General features: G+C 39.0%; 2 protein-coding genes and 2 pseudogenes across 2 annotated transcripts; 3 read left to right on the plus strand and 1 right to left on the minus strand.

Annotated features, from left to right (window-relative positions):
• The first annotated feature begins 4,628 nt into the window (after positions 1-4,628).
• Positions 4,629-6,086, plus strand: LOC124821199 (uncharacterized). The gene has a single exon (XM_088113113.1). It carries the CDS (start codon positions 4,629-4,631, stop codon positions 6,084-6,086), a length of 1,458 nt encoding a protein of 485 aa, XP_087969239.1.
• A 1,367-nt stretch (positions 6,087-7,453) lies between these two features.
• On the plus strand, positions 7,454-8,395 carry LOC148201027 (uncharacterized). The gene has a single exon (XM_088113114.1). The coding sequence runs from the start codon at positions 7,454-7,456 to the stop codon at positions 8,393-8,395; it is 942 nt and encodes a 313-aa protein (XP_087969240.1).
• Positions 8,396-13,454: 5,059 nt separating this feature from the next.
• On the minus strand, positions 13,455-16,837 carry LOC148201028 (receptor-like protein EIX2; annotated as a pseudogene).
• A 5,917-nt stretch (positions 16,838-22,754) lies between these two features.
• Positions 22,755-23,587, plus strand: LOC148201029 (uncharacterized; annotated as a pseudogene).
• Positions 23,588-23,819: the final 232 nt, after the last annotated feature.

A 23,819-nucleotide genomic window follows, 5' to 3' on the forward strand; every position in this document is an offset into this window, starting at 1 on the left:
ACTTTTATATCTTATTTGTAGGTGGCATGATGTTGGTACCTATTGATGAGTCGTTATTTCTTGAATTATATTTAGTTTATTGCACTTAAATAAACCAGGGAATTGTGTTTAATTGTTTGTTATTTCCCTGTTTTCCGAATTCCGCTTAATTTGGTCGGAAATTTGTAATTGTGCTAATTTGGATTTTCTGAGCTGATTAAGTGCATTTTTGAAATGCAGGAAAATTTCGGAAATACATTTTGGGACATCAGGAAGAATGCCAAATAAATTCAAGACTCTCCAGACAGACATTTTTGAATTAATTAAATTGTAATTCAGTAGTTTAGAATTTCTGTATCAACTCTTACATTTTGGGTCAATTTTTGGTAAACTAGTTTAGATCCAAAAATTAGAAGTTAGTGACTTGGACCCTAGGGTTTTAGTGTGTGGACCCTACCCTAAAAAAGGGACACACGGCCTTAAGACAAAAGGGCAGCCGCCACTTGAAAAAAAGCACGGACTTTTTCATTTTTTCGGGACCTTGTTTTGTTTTCCGAGAATGCTGTTTTTCAATGGAGAAAAGGAAGAAATGATGTTTTATTCATTTTCGGCTGAATCCTCATTGCATTTTCATTTTTTATTGAACTGTTGATTGATGTTTTAAACGAATGAAGTGGTGTTGAAAGGGAGCACAACACCATCTAAGTAGGAAGGCCACGGAAGCAGCTGGCAGCAGGGCACGTTGTTGAATGTAGTAGGAGAATGGTGTGCACGGTGCAAGCTACTGGAAGGTTGATTAAAGAAGGAGCTGGAGAAGGTGTGTGGTGAGCACGGAGATTAAGAAGGAAGAAGCGGTCTGGATGGGGGCTGGAATGATGAGTCCATGGTGCAGCACCTTTAACGCTTTTAGCTAAGTTTATTTTATTTTAATAGGAGAATGAGATGGAAGTTGCACGGTGAAGAAAAGAAGCACACGGATATTGAGAAGAGTTGGTGTGCGCGCAAAAAATTTTCTTTCTCCTGGATGAGATGCTACACGGAAAAGGGACGAGAGCTGGGACGTGTTGGAGCGGCCACTTGCCACTTGTTTTTGGAGAGGACGTGCGTTGCTTTGCTTGTTGGAGAGCTCCAAGCTGCAAGTGTGAAGCGGTGACACGGGAAGAAGCTCTCGGCTTCTTTTACTTATTTCCAGCACACGGGTGAACTTTTATTCAATTGGAATGGGCATTCGGTTATGTCCAGGGAGGGAAAGAAAGTTCCAAGAGGTTTTCTCTTTATATTGTGTTGATGCTTGAATCGGTGGTGATTTTGTTTTACAATTTCCAAGCTTTATTAATGTGTATTTAAGAGCATTGAATGAGTTTTCTTATTTATTTATTGCATTGCACTTAGTTCACGCAATTTGACATTGAATGTTTTATTTTAGTGTTTTCATTTAATTTAGTTGTAATGTTATTTTTAATGACCAACCATTTTAATTATGTGTTTACCTTCACGTTTATATTCGTGTTTTAATTTAGTTCATCCGCATTCACAAACTTTTCACAAACCCCCCCCTGCGTGTTTGACCTGAGACTTGAACCAAATTTGGTCCTTGAGAGACGACCTAGAAGTCACTTCCTAGCTTATACTGCATTAATTTTATGCACAACTTTTGTGAGAGGTGCGACCCTCTCATCATTTGTAGGTGGCATGATGTTGGTACCTATGATGTTAAGACAAGAACGTGAGGCCCCAATGGTTGTATCAGGAATGCACGAGAGTTGAAGCACGCAACAAACAAGGGGCTGGAAACAGAAGTTGTGTTCTGTGGTGAGTCATCTAAAATTAGTTTTTTTCTTTTTCTATCACTTTATAATTCTCACTGCTTTTGGTTTACAACATAGGACGTGAAGGCCAAACATCCAAAAGTTTCATATGCTGACCTTGACCAAGTTACAATTTTAGTTTTGGCATGTAGTTTCACTCATAAAAAGTACATATTTTTAGCAAATTTGTAACACATTAATATCAGTTAAGTCAACAATCATAAGAATTTTGTAAGTTCTCACATGTAACAAATTAATTAACTTGCATGTATTGAAAAGTGTGTACCTTAAAACGGTTGAAGAAGACATCTCTGACTGACTTAGGGATTTGTCCCCATGTTAGCCATGGCTCATCAAATTATTGCTTGATGGTGGTTGTGATTGCCTTCGATGCGATTTTTTAGGATAAAACCTAAACCAAAATTTTATTTAAATTTTCTCTTATACTAAGAGCAAATTTAAATAAAATTTTGTATCATGGTTGAATTGCATGAATTAAAAAGTTGTTAAATCCCAAAATAAAATATTTTATTAAAGATGTTCTGAGTTGGTTTTGAAAATTCATATTTATCTATTTTTTAGAATAAGCTAAATTTTCATATCTTTTTCCAAGACTTGAAGAGTATGTGGGTTGTTAAATATTATTATTAAAAAAAATAGAGTTAATTTTTGCTACGTATATATGTAGGATAATAATTCTGTTAAGAATTTTACTTTTATGATATTTCGACTTGCAATCGATTGGTATCCTTAGTGATTAAAATACCTATGATACCCACGCATAAAAGGGTAAAGAAAGCAGGAGGGAGAATCACGTTATATATATTTTTAATATACTAGACTTATATTTATTTATTGTTATTTAGCTATGTATAATATTATTAGGAAATTTCCAAAAATTAATTAAAAAAAAAACAAGTCTAAGATCATTTGAACTAATCAATACTGTAAAAACAATCTAGATTAATATGAAAATTAAGCTCAAAATTTATTCTCCTTTGACTTGACTTGTCATGGAACTGAAAACAACTTTCAAGTTAAATTTTTTTACCCCTCTCTTGTACTCAGTGTTGATGTGTGGTAAATTCATCCACCCTCGATCCGTACGCATGTTTACTGAAATTTTTGCACAATTTCAATAATCTTGAATGATCACTTTGTTCGTGTTTGTATTCAAGGTGTGACCCTATCCCAGTCAAGAAGATTCACTTTTTTTAGTTTATTAAACATATCAATTTGAAACAACATATCTTAAATTTCACGAAATTTTGCCAGCATTTCGCATTGGTCTTCAGGTTACACGAAATGAAAGTGATTATAAATCATAATCAAATATGCACCCGAAGATCAATACAAAACACAACTGCAAAATTTCATGAAATTTAAGACATGTATATTAAAACTGATATGTATATAATAAACTATGAAAAAAGTTATTACTCTTCTTAAACTGTCCAACCGAAAAATTCAAGATTCAATACTTGTAAATTATTATACCATTCCCTCTATTCTTTTGTAAAAAGTATGTTTGTTCAAAAAATTTGGAGATAGTAAATAATTTTTGTATTGAATCTCAAACGGGAAACTAAGGTTAATTGTCAACAACAATATATATTCAAGCAAACAAATAATTACATATACAACATGCAATATATTCAAGCAAACAATATATTGAAGCAAACAACAAGTGAGAATAATACATCGATAGTTGTAAGAACTTATTATTATTGATGATAACTATCATTTTCATATCATAAACACGACAAAAATTTCAAGATATATAAACTCTTACAACCACTCATATAAGAGTTCCAAAACATCAATATCTTCTTTTGACCATGCCACACTTAGTCTTCCTCAGCTAGCTAAGCATAACTCTTAGCCTGTGGTTGGATTGGAAGGTAGATTAAGGAAAAGATGATGAAAATGGAGACGATTTGAGATGAAGGTTTATGAAAGTTAAAGAGTAAATTTTGATAGATTTAATAGATTAAAACAATGTTTTAATTGATAAAAATAGAAGATTACTATTATTTATATTATTGTTTATTGTTGTTATTATGTATAACTTTTTTACTATTATTTATTTTAGTAATATTATTATTTGTTACTACCAAGGGTAGGCAACCGATCGTGGAGTGGGTTATTACCGAGGGTAAGCAGTCGACCACGGATGGAGTTATTACTGAGGGTGAGTAACCGACCGCAGCTTGTGTGGCTACCGAGGGTAGGCCACCGATCGGGTGGTTGATAACATAACCGATCAGGTAAGCACGAGGAAAGGAGATTGCAGACAGCCGTTAAATGTTCATGAATGCGTGGTTAATGAGGTAACGGTCCTTGTCGAGTATTTAAAGTGAGCATTGAAAGCCATTAAAAGGTAAATTAATGAATAATATTCCCTGTAATTGTATAAATAGAAGTCAAAGGGGAAGGTAAATGGTCTGTTCTTTTGATAATTATAGACTTGCGAGAGCCCATTCTGACTTGAGCGTCGGAGTGTTTGCTGCAGGTCAACCCATTTACACTGATACCGAGCGCAGAGGAGGCAAGAAGAGGAAGACCGATCGGAGGAGGAGGAGTGTTTCCGGACGGAGGTAGCAGGAGTGTTTCCCGGTCCCGTTCAGCAGAAACATTTTGGCGCCCACCGTGGGGCCGAGGGAAGTAGAAGATAACCTTTACGACCATAGGGAAGGATCAAGACCCAGCTGCGTTTATATAGGAGATGAGGAGAAGAATGGAGGTTATGCAGGCGAAAATAGAAACTTTGAGGGTGAGCATGATGCGGCCAGAGGGGCGCAAGCTAATCGTCCTGCGTGCGCCCTGTCACCAGTGGTGGAGATGCCGGAAACTGATCCGGATTCAGAAGATGGTACGGACCCGATGACTGGAAGTTATGATCAAGAGAGGGAGCAGAGTGAGGCCGAGTCGCATCGGGCTGCTAACCGTTCGGCCACGGCTGGTCGGGTTAGAGCATTGCATCCGTTCACGGCCACAATCATGGCGGAACAGATTCCGGACCGAATGTTCCCGACCTTGGACAAATATGATGGCTCGGGTGATCCGGAAGAGCATTTGAGGTCTTTTGTGGACGCGATGACCGTTTATTCGCCCAGGGAGAATGTATGGTGTAGGGTTTTTTCTTTGTCAATAAAAGGAGAAGCCTTAGCTTGGTTCCACTCACCGAGACCTCGAACCATCAATAGTTTTGCTACTCTAAGGGATATGTTCGAACGACAGTTTTCGGCAGGACGAGCGCGAAATCTGACGTATCTAGAGTTAACTAATATAAAGCAGGAGAAAGGAGAAAGTCTTAGGGCTTTCATGGACAGATTCAACCGAACCGCTCGGCAAGTAAAGGGGGTAGGCAAGAAATTTACCATCAGCACTCTGGCAAACGCGCTGAGGCCTTCCCAATTTGCTGACAACCTGTTCGCGGAGCCTCCATTAACTCTATATGAGTTACAAGAGAGGGCTGCTAGGTTCATAAGGATAGAAGAGATGAGGGCGGTACAGCGAAGGCAGCAAGAGCAAGGGACGAGCGCGGGGCAGGAGAAGAAAGAAGGCAAGAAGCCGTTCGTCCCAAGCGAACGGCCAAAAGGTCAAAAATTTAGAGATGGCCCGAAGGGGGGTAGGTATGAGCGATACACCCCGCTGAACGCACCGAGAGCGAGGGTGCTTGAGGAAGCCCTAAGTGCGGATCTGTTGAAGGTGAGACCCTCCAAGTCATCACCAAAGGCAGATGGAACTAAACACTGCACATATCACTTGAACATAGGACATAGCACCGAGGAGTGCACGGTGTTGAAAGATAAGGTGGAGGAATTGATCCGAGCGGGTCATTTAAGGAGATTTGTGAAGGAAGAGAGAGGGACAAGAAGTTCACCCAGGAGGACTCGGGTGGAAAGAAATGATAGAAGAGAGGACCGGCGTCCCGACCGCAGGAGGAGTAAAAGCCGCAGCCATGACCGATCGCTGCGAGGGACAATAAACACCATCTCGGGTGGATTTGTGGGGGGGGCGTCCGCTTCCGCGAGGAAGAGAAACTTGCGGGAGCTTAAGAGCGTTCATAGGGTGCAGGTGAGAAAGCGACACATGCCGCCAATCACATTCACAGATGAAGATTTTCATGCTCCCGATCCAGATGAAGATGACCCGATGGTGATAACGGCAGTTATTGCCAGGTATAGCGTGGGAAAGGTGTTAGTGGATCAAGGCAGTTCTGTCAACATCTTGTACTTGAAAACATTCCAGCAGATGGACATATCAGAGGACCTGATCGCCCCATACAACGAATAGATAGTGGGATTTTCGGGGGAGCGAGTGGACACCAGGGGGTATGTGGATCTTAGAACATGCCTAGGGACCGAACGGAGTAAGGAAGTGAAAATCAGGTTCTTACTGGTGGATGCTAACACTTCCTATAATGTGTTGTTGGGACGACCATGTCTCAACGCATTTGGGGTGATCGTCTCCACGCCTCACCTCACACTGAAGTTTCCACTGGACAATGGAAACATCTGTGCCGTTCGATCGGATCAGAAGATCGCGCGAGAATGCTATATGGCAGGTTTGAAGGTTCAACCATCATCGTCGGGTTCGCGCAGTCGGAGTAGGAGGAGACGATCGGAGGTAGCAATGGCAGACTTAGATCCAAGGACGAATACTGACGATCGTATGGAACCGATGGGGGAGACGAAGCCCTTCCGTTTGGGGCCAAAGGAGGAACAAATTACAACCATCGGGAGCGAATTGGAGGAGGACCATGCCAATTTAATTGGCACTTTGTTGAAAGATAACAAAGATTTGTTCGCCTGGATTGCAGCTGATATGCCAGGAATCCATCCGAGGGTAATGTCACATAAGCTGGCATTGTTCAAGGAAGCCCGACCGGTAGCCCAGAAGAAAAGAAGAATGGGGGAGGAGAAGCGGTCGACAATAGCAGTGGAGGTGAAGAAGCTGTTGGAGGCTGATTTCATTCGGGAAATCAAGTACACAACGTGGCTGGCGAACGTGGTGATGGTGAAGAAGATGAATGGAAAGTGGAGGATGTGTACCGACTTCACCGACTTAAATAAGGCCTGTCCCAAGGACTCTTATCCACTACTAAGTATTGATGCGTTGGTGGATGGAGCGTTAGGGTTTCAAATGCTAAGTTTCCTGGATGCTTATTCAGGATATAACCAAATCCCAATGTTCCCACCCGACAACGACAAAACGGCGTTCATCACCGAGCGGGCAAACTATTGCTATGATGTTATGCCGTTCGGGTTGAAGAATGCAGGGGCCACCTACCAACGGCTGATGGACAGGATATTTGCTGACCAGATTGGTAGGTGTATGGAGGTATATGTGGACAACATGGTGGTGAGAAGCCGTTCGGTAGAAGATCATGTGCGAGATCTGGCAGAGGTTTTCCAGCAAGTTCGCAAGTATGACATGCGCCTCAATCCGGCTAAATGTACGTTCGGGGTACCAGCGGGAAAGTTTTTGGGATTCCTGCTAACAACTAGAGGCATTGAGGTGAACCTAATAAATGCCAAACGATATTGGAAATGAGGAGTCCTCACAAGTTGAAGGAAGTTCAGAGGTTGGTATGAAGACTCACCTCCTTATCCAGATTTTTCCCCAAGTTGGCCGAGTGGATAAAACCGATAGTAAGAATCATGAAGAAGAGTTCGGGCACGGATTGGGACGACCAGTGTGAGCAAGCCTTTAACGAGGTAAAGCACATGTTGGTCAGCCCACCGGTCATGGGGCGACCCGAGGAGGGACGCCCTTTACAGCTATTCTTGGCGGTCTCGGAGGACACGGTCAGCTCGGCATTGGTGCAGGAGCAGCCTGAATTCAAATTGGTGTACTTTGTCAGTCGCACATTGCAGCCGACGGAGACTAGGTACAAAAGGGTGGAGAAGATTGCTTTGGCCTTAGTGGTGGCAGCGAGACGCTTAAGGCCGTACTTCCAGAGCCATCAGGTAGTAGTGCGAACGGACCACCCGATCGCAAAAATCTTGCACAAACCTGACTTGGCAGGGAGAATAGTAGGATGGTCTGTGGAGTTGTCAGAATTTGGACTCCAATTTGAGCGAGGGGATCAGTCCGAGGGCAGCATCTGGCTGATTTTGCAGTTGAGTTACAAGAAGAAGAAGGACCTTATGAATGGATCCTTTATGTGGACGGCTCTTCGGAAAAATCTGGTGGAGGACATTGTTTTGGAGGGACCGGACGGCTTTATTGTCGAACAGGCAATTGTCTTTCGGTTCAAGATAAGCAATAATCAAGCCGAGTACGAAGCTGTACTAGCCGGGCTCGAATTGGCCAAAGACTTGGGAGCAGCTTCGGTCAAATGCCGAACGGATTCTCAACTGGTGGTAGGACAACTGACAGAGAGCTTCCAGACCAAAGATGATCAGCTGCTTCGCTATTTCCACAAGGTGAAAGAGTTAGTGAAGCAGTTCAGGACGGTTGAGTTCAAACATGTGCCGAGGGAGCAAAATGCGAGGGCGGACATCTTGTCCAAGCTCGCCAACAGCAAAGGAAAAATCACTTGTCTTCGTCATAAGGCAAGTCATGATGAACCCATCGGTGGAGAGCTTGGCCGTTCATGAGATATCCGCTCCGCCTGACTGGAGGAAAGAAATAAGAGAGATTATTCAGAGTCAGGAGGGTGGACTACATGTTCGGCACAGGAAGCAAGAAGGCCGCTCGGTATCTAATGATAGGAGAAGACCTTTACAATAGAGGATTCTCTAGCCCTTTGTTGAAATGTTTATCTACGGAGGAAGCCGAATATGTCATGAAGGAGTTGCATGAGGGAGCGTGCGACATGCACACAGGACAACGAGCGTTGCGGGCCAAGGTGATACGAGCAGGATATTTCTGGCCGACGGTGGAAAAGGATTGTAAAGCGTTCGTGCAGAAATGTTTGAAGTGTCAAGAACATGGCCGAAACTTCAATCGGCCACCGGAAGAGCTACACAGCTTGATGTCACCGTGGCCGTTCGCGCAGTGGGGAATGGACATTGTCGGACCTTTTCCAGTAGGACGAGCGCAGAAGAAGTTCCTGCTGGTGGCCATTGATTACTTCACCAAGTGGGTAGAAGCGGAGCCGCTCGCAACGATCACTGCCGCTCGGGTACAGAAGTTCGTATGGACGCTCGTGTGCAGATACGGGATTCCTAAAGTAATAGTCACGGATAACGGGCGGCAATTTATTGACAAGCGTTTGGGAGAATTTTACAAACGATTGGGAATTAAACATGTGACAAGCTCGGTAGAACATCCTCAAACGAACGGTCAAGTGGAAGCGGCCAATAAGGTCATCGTGGGCGAGCTAAAGAAAAGACTTGGGGAAGCCAAGGGCCTATGGGTAGATGAGTTACAGGAGGTCCTGTGGGGGTACCGCTGCACGCCGCATGGTACAACAGGTGAAACCCCATTTAGTCTAACATATGGTGTAGACGCGATGCTGCCGGTGGAAGTAGGGGAGCCCTCCCTACGAAGGAAGATAACCTTGCAGGATAATAATGAGGAAATGCGAGTAGAGTTAGACACTCTAGAGGAACGAAGAGAAGTGGCTATGATCCGAGCGGAGGCTACTAAGCGACTATTGGCAAGACGCTACACACAAGGTAAAACCAAGACAATTTGTGGAAGGAGACCTGGTGTGGCGAAAAACAGCAGAAGCCCGGCGGAACCGATCGGCAGGAAAGCTAGCTGCTAATTGGGAAGGCCCCTTTAGGGTGGTTCAGAATTTGCAAAATGGAGCATACCGTTTGGAGCACCCGACGGGAAGGGCTATACCCAATACGTGGAACGCATCTCATTTAAAATTCTATTTCAGCTAAGAGCTTTGTATATACCATTCATTATCAATAATACATTGCTTATTACACAGAATTTTCGTTGCGTCGACAGCCGAGCGGGTGAGGCAGTCTCTTCGTGAGCTCTCACACTGGTCTTAGGGCACGCTCCCCGAGAGCTTCTAAGACCTAAACCGAGCGGGTGAGGCAGTCTCTTCGTGAGCTCTCACCTTGGTCTTAGAGCACGCTCCCCGAGAGCTTCTAAGACCTAAACCGAGCGGGTGAGGCAGTCTTTCGTGAGCTCTCACCTTGGTCTTAGAGCACGCTCCCCGAGAGCTTCTAAGACCTAAACCGAGCGGGTGAGGCAGTCTCTTCGTGAGCTCTCACCTTGGTCTTAGAGCACGCTCCCCGAGAGCTTCTAAGACCTAAACCGAGCGGGGTTCTTACAAGGCAAACCAAGCAGGAAATGAAAAGCTAAGTACGAGAAGACAATTAAAACAGGAAAATACAAGTACACAAGAACAAAGGTAAAGTAGCAGAAGGCAAGTGAATTTTTCATTGATTGCAAAATGTTGTTACAAATACATGTTTCGAGAAACAATGCCCTAAGTCAAGGCGCTTAGGATTGGCCTGCGGTTTCGTCGGTCTCTCCAATCACCTTGACGGCAGCTTCGACATCCGGGCCGACCGAAGGGCAAGATGGGGGAGCATGGATGGGAACCAACTTGCCGTCCACCACCATCATGCTCACGTCGATACGGGGATCGTCAGTAGGCACTTGGAAAAGGAGGTGGCATTGGGCGAGAGCTTTGTCAAAGCCGAGCACATGCTCGTTCACTACTTCATCACCCAGCAGCTGGACTTCGGCCTCCAACTTAGTTACCCAATCGAGGAGAGAATCCCGTTCGGTAGTCAATGTTGTGTTGGAAGCAGTGGCCTTCTGCAAGTCCAGCTGGACATCATCCAGAGACCGTTGCATGCAGCGCTGAGTAGCACGAGCTTCGATCAACAGTGTGCTGGCTTTCTTCTTATCCTCTTCTACCATCCGTTCGGTTTCGGCTAGCCGAAGAGTAAGGTCCTGGTTCGCCTTAACAGTAGACTCGAGCTTCTCTTGGAGTGATTGAAGCTCGGCGGAAGCAGAAGCTTTCTTGTGGGTAGCATAGGCCTGACATAAGGCCGCCCGTGCCGTCAGCTCCAGAGACATGTTGGAGGCCTCTTCCTCGGTCATCCCACTGACCAGGGCCTTGGCCTCGGCAAAATGGTCGAAGCGGAGATGTTTGGCCACCCAGGAGGTGGGACTTAGCAGACTGGGGAGAGGAGGCCCGTCGGGCAAATTCCTCTTAGCATGAGTGGGCTCCGCAGAGGTGTCCCGAGCGGCTTTTCGTTTCCCTTTCTTCTTAGGGGGGACTTGGAAGGAGCTGGATTGGTAACAGTCTCGACCGGAGGTGGAGGAATAGAAACCTGAGGCACAAGATGAGAGCGACAGGTCCGGTGGTGGTGGACGGGGCGTGGGAAGAACTCCCGCCCGATTTTCTCACATCGCCCCCCTCGTTGAGCGAACAAGCGGGCGAAAGTGCTACCCTTGGACGGATCCATCGTCGCTAAATAATCTGCAAAGACAAACGAAAACTCAGATAAGTTCAAAGGGCTGCTCGGTAAAGGGCGGCCAAAAGTAGCTTACCGAACACATTAGAAGGAAGATTCTTGTTGCCAAGAAACCCGATCAGAACACGACACGAGGATTTGGGGGGTAGCTGACAAAGCTGATTGATTAAGTCCAGGTCCTCGGGACTCATCTGCGGCTTTGGCCAGGAGAGGACCTTCCGAGGGTCCCGGGTCCAGTAATGAGGAAACTTGGCATCCCGGGTGGGGCCGGGGTTGCAAAAACTTTCATATCCAGCCTCCGTCGGCACGACTTTAAAAAAGTGACTTTTAAAGTCTTTGTAGGAGCTGTTGTAGAGAGTCAGCAGGTGCCTATTCCCGACCGTCCGCAGGGATACCCACGGTTTGGTCGGGTGTGGTTGCACGTGGAAGAAATAGAGGAAATCCGGGGGAGTCGGCTTAAGCGCCAAGCCAGTGCGGATAGCAGAAAATGCTTGCATGAAGGCCCACCCGTTCGGATGAAGTTGAGTAGGGGCCAAGTTAAGGGTTTTCAATACACCCATCTGAAAGTCAGTGAAGGGCAGGAGAACCTTCAGATCTTTAAATAGGGTGGCGTAAACATAGAAGAAGTCAGAGCGGTAGTTCTCCCGACCGTGGCAGACGCGCTCGGTCCTCTGACAGATAGCAAGCTTGAAACTGTCTCGCGTCATTAGCATTCTTGACCAGACAGGTACGACTGACCAGATTCCGGAATGCGTCACGATTGTAGAAGGAGGAAGGAATCTGTCTAACTTCGTCGGGCACCCAGTCATAACCGGGGACAGGAGGCCAATCTCGGGGCTTCCCGTCCCAAGTGCCGGTGGAGTCTACATGGATGACGACTTCTTCAAGGGCGTCACTATCCACCACAAGATCAGAGAAGTTCCCGGAGGGCGAAGCCCTAGCACCATGACTGGCAACGGCGGCTATGGAGGTCGACGGATTGGCATTGTCTTCATCAGCGTACCCCTTCCCCTCGTTGCCGGAGAGATCAGACGACATGATTACCTGAGAGAATGGAAGGAGCAGAGAGATTCGGAGGAGAAGAGGCTGGCGACGGCAAGAAGATTAGAGACAGTAATAAATTAGGGTGAAAAGAAGGATATTTATACTTAGGTTAAAACCGACTCAATGGAGAAATCTAGAACGTCGAAGGTCGCGAGATCTGACGGTTCAGGAGATGTGACGTTTCGGTGATGGGAGGATCTGACGGTTCAGGAGATGTGACGTTTCAGTGATGGGAGGATCTGACGGTTTAGAGGGGGAAGACGCTTTGTTTTTTCACATTTCCCGCCTAAATGTTACGGGCGAGACTTTTCAATTCCCACCAGAACACATGATCAAATTTCGTTAAACGGAAAGGAGGATCGGGCGGAGGTCACTTCAAAACCCTACACAAAGTACTTTGCTAGGGCTTAGAGGGCTTGTGTTACTACCAAGGGTAGGCAACCGATCGTGGAGTGGGTTATTACCGAGGGTAAGCAGCCGACCACGGATGGAGTTATTACTGAGGGTGAGTAACCGACCGCAGCTTGTGTGGCTACCGAGGGTAGGCCAACAATCGGGTGGTTGATAACATAACCGATCGGGTAAGCACGAGGAAAGGAGATTGCAGACAGCCGTTAAATGTTCATGAATGTGTGATTAATGAGGTAACGGTCCTTGTCGAGTATTTAAAGTGAGCATTGAAAGCCATTATTAAAAGGTAAATTAATGAATAATATTCCCTGTAATTGTATAAATAGAAGTCAAAGGGGAAGGTAAAGGTTGTGTTCAATTTTATAATTATAGACTTGCTAGAGCCCATTCTGACTTGAGCGTCAGAGTGTTTGCTGCAGGTCAACCCATTTACACTGATACCGAGCGCAGAGGAGGCAAGAAGAGGAAGACCGATCGGAGGAGAAAGAGTGTTTACGGACGGAGGTAGCAGGAGTGTTCCCCGGTCCCGTTCAGCAGAAACATATGTAAATATCAATTAGAAATTATTAGTATGTAAGATAGTCTTTTTTATAAATAAAAAATTATAATTAATTTGTTAATTAGACTTAAATTGATCATTGTCATTAGCTATCAAAGTTTTACATATTTAATATTATTAATTTTAAATTAGTCTCTAATTTTAAATTAAAAACTAATTTAAAGAAAAAAAACTTAATAATAATAATAATAATAAAACAAAAAAAAATCAAATTTTAACACAAGGTTAAAATAATGTTACCTGCAGCTATGTTTTGTAGCAGATTCTGAAAACTTTCACTGTTGTCATGACATAAAGAGTGTCTCCTAAATTATTTAAGAACTTGAAATATGCATCACGCCAAGAATGTAGTATTACGATTGAGCCAAACACTCCCCAAAAGCTTATAGCAAAACCAATTGTCATACTTATATAATATTCATGATTGAAAACCCCATCCTCTTGAAATTTAACAATTGGTTGTTGTCTTGGTTCTCCATCAATACACAATTTCTCTAATGGTAGTCCACAAAGATCGGTATTATCTTCATATTTTGATGCATCGAAACTCTGTAATTGTGTGCCAATTGGAATTTTTCCAGATAAATAATTATGTGACAAATCTAACACAGTGAGTCGGTCAATCTGAGCAAGACTGGAAGGAATAGAACCAACAAGTTGGTTTTGTGACAAATCAAGAAATTCAAGTGATGTTAACTCTCCAACATTTGAAGGAATTTTTCCTGTCAATTGATTTCTTGATAAATTCAATGAAACCAATCCAAATAAACTCTCTATTTCTTTTGGAATTTCTCCTGATAATTGATTGCTTGAGAGATCAATGCTATTTAAAAGTGACAATCCCCTGTTTGTGAATATTTGTTCTGAACCTTTCCACATCAACATTGCATTCAAATTGTATGAAAAGTACCCATGATAGCACTAGTGTTGACCAAATATTGATAACGTTGATAATCCCTCAAAGAAGTCATTTGAGTCATTGAGGAAAAGTTTTTTATGCATTTTGGAATTCTTCCAGATAGGTTGTTTAGCGAGAGATCTAAGAGTTGAATATTTTTTAGATGACAAATTTGCAATGGTAAATTTCCAGAGAAGTAGTTGCTTTTCAAGCTTAAAAATTGCAACTTTGATAATTTCTTCCCAATCCAATTTGGGATAGATCCTGATAATCTATTTTCTGCTATGTCTACCATCACCATCTTTGTGCAATTCTTCAAGATGGAAGGGATTTTACCTGTTAAATTATTGCTTCTCAATAATAAAACTTGAAGTTCGAGGAGTGATCCCATTGAAGAAGGAATCTCTCCTGAAAACTTGTTCTGACTCATATTTAAGTAAGCCAATGACTTAAAATGGGTCCAACAGTCTGGAATTTGTCCAGAAAATTTGTTATTTGAAAGGTCTAACTGGTATGAAGTTTCAACTACACCAGAGCATAAAAACGAAAAAGAATTTGTGAATTTATTGTTTGATAGATCAAGAAATATTGAGCCTCGTAAAAATGACGGAACATGACCTTCAAATTGATTTGATGCAAGACTAAGAGAATGATAATAATTCTCTATTGGCAAATTTGGAATCGTACCATGTAAATTATTGCATGAAATATCAATACTCACCAAATTTGACAATCCAAATTTGGTCCAAAAACCATTTTGGAACAGTACCTGATATTCCACTATTTGAAATGTCAAGGGATTGAAATTTGTTTTGTTTCTCTAGCCATTTGGGAAACAATGGACGTTGCTTACAAGACCTCAATTCAATACTATATAATTGAAAAGGCGGAGTCCAGTTTTGACTAAATTTTAACGTCAGTGAGTTATCTGACAACATCAATGTCGTTAACTTTGTCATATTATAAAAATGAGAGTCAGTTAACACACCTTTCAAAGAGTTTGACATCAAGTTTAATACCTTAAGTTCTGGTGAAAATCGAAGATCTTCAGAAATTGTCCCATTTAGCTTGTTACTATCAAGATACAATCCTTTTAATGATGGGAACATTGTTGCGAGGTCGCTAGGCAAAGTACCACTAATTTGATTCATGGCCAGATTTAAACGTTGCAATGATGGGGATAAGTGATGCATTATTGTTGGAAGGTTTTCATTCAAACTGTTATTAAATAAGTTCAATGAACGCAAAATAGTACCATTGTGAAATAATTTTTGAACTCCGTCCTTTAATCGATTTCTTGATATATCCAACCTTTCCAACTTAGAAAATATTGAGAAATCAGGTAATGTGCCATTGAATTTATTTTGACTGAGATATAGCTCTCGCAATGAGTATCTAGAACATCCAGACAAATGATTAAATATCACTTTGAGATCTTCATTCAACTTATTGAAGGAAAAATCCAATAACTTCAAAGTACATGTGCTTCCAAATGATTTTGAAACACCACCTTCTAAAGAGTTAGAACTAACTGATAACTGCTCCAAATGAGATGGCAATCTAGTGTCTTCAGGTATCTTTCCACTCAATTGATTGCCAGAAAGATCCAACGTGTTTAAATTTGAAAACGCTGAAAGGTCAGGTACAGAGCCTCTGATTTGATTGTTTCTCAAACTCAAATCTTGTAGTGAGTATCTAACACAACCACTAGAGAAATTATGAAGAATTGACGAAAGGTCTTCGGCCATATCGTTTGCAGACATGTGTAAAGAACGTAGGTTGCATATATTCATGAATGATTTCAAATCTTCATCCTTCAACGCATTAAAAGAGAGGTCAAGGCGCTCAAGTAAATTCATGGTCAAGCCAAAACGATATGAAATGGTACCCTCCAAGAGGTTGAAGCTAAGGTCAAGCTCAACAAGGTTGGAAGTGGTGTTTGACACCCACTGGAATACCATTGGTTGTGTGAAGGAGTTACTAGAAAGATGAAGGACAGAAAGGGAAGTAGAAAAATTGAAGTTGGAAGGGTTGAATGAAAGGAGAAAATGATACTCCAAGATAGAATTTATGCAAATTTGAAAGGTTTCCTAGTTGGGAAGGAATGAATCCTTCAAAAGAATTGTACCTGAGATTAAGATACTCCAACCGAGAGAGATTTCCAATTTCACGAGGGATTGACCCATTCAAAATAGTAATTTCTTGATAGATTCAAATATTTCAAATGAGAAAGAGAACTTATCTGAGTTGGAATTTGTCCGCTAAAACCACATGAAGAGAGATCAAGATATCTCAAATTGGTAAGAGAGCCAAGAAACTCTGGAATAGTGCCTCGAAAAGAATTGAAACTGAGGTTCAAATACTGTAAGTGTCGCAACTCCATTAACGACCTGTGGATCTCTCCTCCAATGTAATAGACTTCATAGTCATAGGGTTCATAATAATTGCTAAGAGAAAGAGATTCATAATGATATCCTCCGTGAAGGTCGAGACTTATAATATGAGCGGTGAGGTTGGTGCAGCGAATCCCCTCCCATTGGCAACAGTCGGGAGTGGTCCAAGAAGAAAGCATGCCGTAGTCATCGACAATGGCAGCCTTGAATTGAAGGAGTGCATCCCTCTCTTTTGGAAGGCATCTGATATGGTGTTGTCCATAAGCAACCTGCAACACCACACTCATCACACTCACCACAAACATCTTCACTTTGAGAATATTCATGATGATGAAATAGAGAGAGTGAATAGTATAGAATTAGATTGATATGTGTTCTGAATTAAGCACTCCCAATACCCACATTTATACTCACACCAACTCCTTAATTACCTATACTGCTGTTCTAAGTCATCGTCGTGTTTGCCTGTTTTCCAATTTTTTGTTCATCATATCAACTAATTTTTGTGGTCCATAAATAATTTTATTATGCATTTAATGCATGCAAGATTTCAATAATATCAATTGACTTCGAAGAAGACTTGTGTATTTTCATTTTAAACGACAATATTATATGAAAAAAAAAAACATCAAACTTGACCTTACAAATAATTAATGAATTGGAAGTTAATATTTGAAAACCAAATTAAGAAAGTGCTCTGAATAGATACAATTATAAATTCGAATATTGTCTGTGATTTTTTTTACAAAATTCATAAAATAGATATTTTTCTTTAACGAGATTTTAAAATATTTGTAAGTCCAGCTAAATATTAAGAAAATATTTTAATAGTGAAAGCTTATGTCACCATTTATATCTTGTTCATATAATATTGTCATCTCATATTACTAGCAAATGACTTTGTTAAGTAAATTTGGGGTAATGGGACAAAATGTAAAAAATATTGCCAAAAGGAAACATCAATAAAATATAGTCATTATTGGAAAATTAGACATTGGTCTTTATTCAAATAAAATGACAAGGGAACCATCCACTTTTCCACCTTTGTCACTTTCCTCATTATCAATGGTGGGAAATTTTTTTGGGATGATAATTCTATTTCAATCAATGACTTAATCGAAGACTTGTGAAAACAATGGTAACTAACATGAAATTGGAATTTTTAGATTAAACTACAATTTTATATAAAAAGTAATCGATCAAATGTTAATAGTGAAAGAATTATAAGTCAATATTCTAAACATAATAAAATTTAAAAAAGTACTCTGAAAATGCATTTCGCAAGGCAATTGTTTTCTTAAGAAGTTGTAATATTTGCAATAGCTTCTTTTATGAATAGCAAGATGGTTAATTTGACATAGGAAGAGTTCAAAGACAGTCCAACAGTTTACATAGGAGTAAAAAATAAGTTATTTATTTTTATGTAGAACTAAAACATTATATAAATCAATACCATTAGAAAATTTTATATTTTGAGTGATTTTTTATAAAAAAAATGTTGAAATTATTCTTTTTTATTTTTTTTATTAATTTTTTAAGTTCTACCAAATTTTTTTATTTAAATAATAAAAATCCAGATACGTTATAAGTTCGCTATGGTAAATTGTCTTAATTACACGTTATAAAGAAATATTGACAAATAAAAAACGAAACATCCTTTTTTCTAAGAGAACAAAATATAAATTAATTAATATTTAAGACAACAACAACAATTCTTTTTTACTTTTTCAAATATGAAAATTTGTAAACCTTGTGAATTTCTACTGTAACAATGATTTAAAAGTGATATTTCTAGACATTTTCTATTTTATTTTCATCATTTGTTTTACATGTAAAATTACTAATTAAACACGGGATGGTATATTTTTAATTTTAACTATTTTTACATTATATTTGAATATTTTAGTTTATAAGTGTTCTATTTCCCGTTCAAATGACTGTTTTTCTTTTTTGTAGTTATATAAATGTGAGGGTCATTATACACTAATACTTTTCATTGTTTGTCATATCATACTTATGTGATGGGTTTATTTAGAATTTTCCAAGTCCTCAGCCTAAATGTCACTCCAACTTCTATATAATATTTAATTAGTTAAATACATGTTTATCTATTATAATTAAAACTGGTAAGCAGCAAACTTCGGATAAAATTTACTGTGGATTACTGTTTTTCTTTTTAAAAATACAATATCTATTCAATTTACATATACGTGATGCATAAAATAAACTACAAATTATATGGTGTATACTATGATATATAGACCAAACGGTAATCTTCAAAGACCGATTGGTCGATCTACTGTAGTAGCGCTTGTCAACCAGGTCAAACCGAGACAATGCTCGTCAACTATGTATTATACCTAGTAGAGATCGAATGATCATATACTCAGCATCGTTCGGTCATCACTATGGTCAACCAGGGCAAACGGTTCTATTAAAGCTGAGCCACAATTTGGCCAATGCTTATATTATTATTGGGCCCGATGTCCAACGGATAATAAAATAATCAAAGATATTTTATTAAAGATCTTGATAGGTGGTTTATGAGCAACCAATCGGATTTTAAGGTAAGTCTGTTTATATTTTATTGGACCTGTGTCATTTTAGGGTCCATGAGACAACTTATAAATACAGGGTCAGGGCCAACAACCAGGTATGTTTCACTTACGTTCTACTCACTCGAAAATATTCCACAGTGACAACACTTTCTTGAGAGCTATGGCTGCATAACCTACGCCTAACTTGAGCGTCGGAGTATCTTTTGTAGGTACTTCCCCTCTCTGTCAAGGAAGCAACTGAGCAGTTAGACTCTAGAAGCCGAGTAGTCCAAGTGGAAGGAGAAGGTGGAACATGTGATTCAAGCATCAGAAATATTAGTGTCTCAGTCTTATAAAATCTCTACCAAAACATATGGCATCTACCATGAATTTGTTATCAAATGAAATGTTATTGGTTTTATAGTATGAACACAAATTAGATCGTCACAAAAGTTTTAGAGCAATAATTCTATTCCAACGAACTTATCAAAAGACTTTTGAAAAGAAAGGTAACTTACACTTGGAATTTTTAGATTAAAAGATAATTTTATATTGAAAAATAATCCATCAAATATTTTCTTAAATTATCATTTAGCTTAACAAAATTTTGATACAGCGACCTTATAAAAAAAACTATAAAAATATATTAATAATATGATAAAGTATAATATGATGAAGCTAACTATAAATAAATAAATATATATATATATATATATATATATATATATATATATATATATTTATTGTAGTTGTACCTAGTTATGTATAGTTAATAACTTCTTTAATAATTTATACATCTAAACAACAATCAAACATATCATATTTATACTCATTTCACGCACACAAATATATAATATATAAATATATTTTACTTAGACATTTGTCCCAAACTTGTTAAACTTTTCCTTTTTCAATTATTTCGCTTTTGTTCACATAAACATGCTTCCACACTTGACGGAAACGTTCCTAACATTAATCCCGATTTCTTTATCTAATTATTGTGAAAAAAATCAAACTAGTTAAAAAATTGTAATAACTGAAATTGGCAAAATTTGTAGTCTGTCACGTAACAAGTATCTAAAGTATGGATAATGGGATAAAGAAAACCACATTTTTAATTGGACTTAAGGTAGGTGTGACCAAAATAAATTAGTATCATACACCATTCGGTTAAAAAAATACTACACTAAGTGGTATTATTCAAGCATTGGAGATTAGTCTTAATCTATAACCGCTAACTTTTCATGTATGTTATTTAACTAACACAATAAATTCAATTAGAATTTACATCATACTGCATATTCAATAATATTCACCAGAAAGCTAGAGACAGGTTTAAATTTATTTCAGTAACTCAGATTTCCAAAACAATTTCCACAGCAAACATTATTAGTTGCGTCACACTAATTGGAATTCACGATCATGAAAGACAATATCTCGTTTTATACCACAGAGAAAGTTTAACTTCTACTTACATATGTTCCAATCAACCATAATTACACCCAGTTATTGTAAATCCGCTAAAATCTTTAAGTTCAAATCAGAATGGGACAGAACATATCACAAAACCCAGTCATACAAATTTAATCATCCAGTGCAGTTAACCTTGTTTAAATCTTTCTAACATTTCTATTCAGTCTTTTCCATATGCCTAGTAAACATCATGGTTTTATCACTTCATAACAACATACACAACATAAACTAGACCCTCAATAATCCCATATTCATCAAGTAATGCAGCATAACATTTTCACACATGAAATAAAATTCTGAACTCAAAACTGACGAAGAATGCTGTACAGAACCACCAAATCCTATAGGTGCACCTAGGCCAGAATCACTAACAACAAACTGTCATTCAGCCAATCATTGTAATAAAATAAAAAAAAAGGATTATCAAAGTTGAAACTACATACATCTGGGTAAAGATCGGAAACGTATGGATAAAAGAATAGTGCATTAATCTATGGTTGAATAATAGAATGTCATATTAACATATGTTGCGTAATAATGCTTTGAAAATACAATGCTCTATCCTTTAATTATACTGATACTTGATAGTCTACTAGATTTCCAATCATAATTAAGTAATTAAAAAAAAATTATATTTTATTGTTATAATCACATATGTCTTTTGCAAAATTGTCATCATAGTTTTCAATTAATGATAAATGATCAATGTCTCTTTATTTATCAATATTCTACATTTATATAAATTATTTAACAACTTTTTGCTAATGTATCCTAAATTTGAAAATCATTGTTGTGTCCCTGTACCGTCCTAATTCCATATTGAGTATATGTGCTTCATAGAATAGAAGGAAGCAAGATGACTGCTATTTTAAATATTACATACAACCTAAAAAGTTTACTCTTCATGTGTAAGTATTGAAGAATTAAAGAGAACCTCAACCCTACAAAACCAGATTATAAGATGAGGTTTACCCACTTATATACTCTAAATTAGTCTTATCTTTAGTTGATGTGAGACTTCCAACAAAAGAATTAAAGGATAAATATATATTGTATTTAGATAGAATACATTACCTTGAAACTTTTATCCATACGTTTTGCAATAAACTATCTCCAAATATTCACACTAATCATGGATGCATACTTCACAGGAGGTTGATTATTAGGAGGATTTTCTAAATAATCTTCATTGTCCTCCTTTAGATATTTATGGGCCAAGGAAGTCCTAAAACTCCTAAGCAACAACCATGTCTCCCTTAATACATTCGTCTTGTGACATGTATCTACATTGAAAGTTAGCTATCCAAAAAAAAAAAAGATTAGTGAAAAAAGTTTGGAAATCATAACACATACTTTAAAATAAGTAGATTTAATTAGTATACACTAATTGTATATCATTCCAAATGATGTCTTTATAGGCATCCAAACTTGAATCTTTCAAATTATCACAAGTTATAGGCACATTTGATCGAACAATGGATCCAAGATAACTGATGAAGTTTGTGCCACCAGGTAATGGGTTGACCTTTTGCATTCCATGAAACCTAATAATATGAATAAGTACATATTGAACAATAATTATTAGGAAAGTAACATATCTAATATACCAAAATATAAAATATGTATATAACCTTTAATTTGTTCCCTTCAGCTTTATTGGGACAAAGAATACCATCTTCAGTAAGAGTTGTCATTTACCTGTAATAAAAGTGATTCATATAATAAAAAGGATAACATCAGTAAAAAGGGAAAGACATACAAATAAAAATTTATAAATCTAACCTTTTCTTCTTTAAAGTGAAATTTAAAGGCTTAGGTTTCTTGTTGACAAAAAATGATGGAATTATCCAAATTCCTTCGTCATGATCATCTCTCCTATACAAGATATCATCTGTTATTGGATGGTCATCCTATGATATTTCATACAAATATCATCTTCAATATTAGTATCTTCATCTTCTATTTCATCATTGGAAAGATCATTTATTTTATTAGTCAAAAACACAATTAACCAATTGACATCAATCAGACCAGTGACACAAAAAAATTGTTGAGCTTGTGATGCTAAAATTAAGGGTTAAATATGTTTTTAGTCCCTTAAGTATCACACGATTTTGGATTTAGTCCCTACTCGAAACTTTGATGGCTTTTATAGTCCTCATAGTTTTGAAACTATTATAAATAGTCCCTAATTTTGGATGGCGTTAACTTTTATTTGACGTGGCTAACGGCCAGCCCACGTCTGATGCCAGGTATGAGTTTATTCTCTGTCACGTTTTCTTTTCTTTTTATTCCAAATTTGCACACAAGTCCCTAATTTCTTCAATGTTTACACTTCAGAAGGAACACTAAAATTAGGGTTCATAAGGAACACCGCAATGAGGTCCAAGAAGGCGAAACCCAAATCAAAGGGGCTCCAATGAAGAATTTTGAGGTTGAACAGAATAATTTTGAGGTTTCACTTTCAAAACTTCATCATCATCACCTTGTGGGAATTCTACAGATCATAATAATAACCCTGTTGGGCATTCTTATGATCCCTGAATAAGGACTTCTGCAGCTTCTAGCTCCTCATCAGGGATGAGTGATGGACCAAATATTGATCTTCCACTAGTTTATGCAAATTTCCTCAACCAAAACCCCAGTTCTGAATCTGGGATTGAGAGGAGTAATCTAGATCAAGTTCGAACAGCTTTTGATCCTTCTCTGGAGAATAATTCAAGGCTATCAAACACAGATGTTTCTGATCCAGGTATTTTGCCTAAAGAAATTGCTCTTACTGGGTGTTTGAATCTTCCAAAACAACCATCCACACATTCTGCTGAGGCTAATAATGGTGGCTAAATATGCCATGGTGACTTCAACTCTATGCAGACTATTCAAAAAGCTGGACTTCAACTCTATGGTGTTGTGAATTTTGAGCTGCCGCCATTACCTGGTGAAGTGGAAGCGCCACCGACATCTCCTTCAAATCGCGCCGTCATCGTCGAGAGAGAAAACCAGAGACACCAAATGGCGATTTCATCTTCACCGGACCACCTCTTGCAAGCCAACACGTCAACCTCCAAAAACCTGTAGGAATCAAACCAAGAAGCCAAAGACACAAAAAACCCATCACGAAGCCATTATCCCATTCTCGCAAGTCATCAACCTCCAGACATAAGAGAGAATTGCGCAGCAACTCGCGCCATCTAAGCAACCTTAATTTCAGTATTCCTTCTGAAGTGTAAACATTGAAGAAATTAGGGACTTGTGTGCAAATTTGGAATAAAAAGAAAAGAAAACGTGGCAGAGAATAAACTCATACCTG

This window comes from Vigna umbellata, chromosome 4 (assembly GCF_029865625.1).
Source record: "Vigna umbellata cultivar VRB3 chromosome 4, Vumbellata_1.0, whole genome shotgun sequence".
NCBI lineage: Eukaryota > Viridiplantae > Streptophyta > Magnoliopsida > Fabales > Fabaceae > Vigna > Vigna umbellata.

What these genes read in the sequence shown, in the direction of transcription:
- LOC124821199 (XM_088113113.1), top strand. Translation starts at nt 4,629, where the DNA reads ATGCCGGAAACTGATCCGGATTCAGAAGATGGTACGGACCCGATGACT.
- LOC148201027 (XM_088113114.1), top strand. Translation starts at nt 7,454, where the DNA reads ATGAAGAAGAGTTCGGGCACGGATTGGGACGACCAGTGTGAGCAAGCC.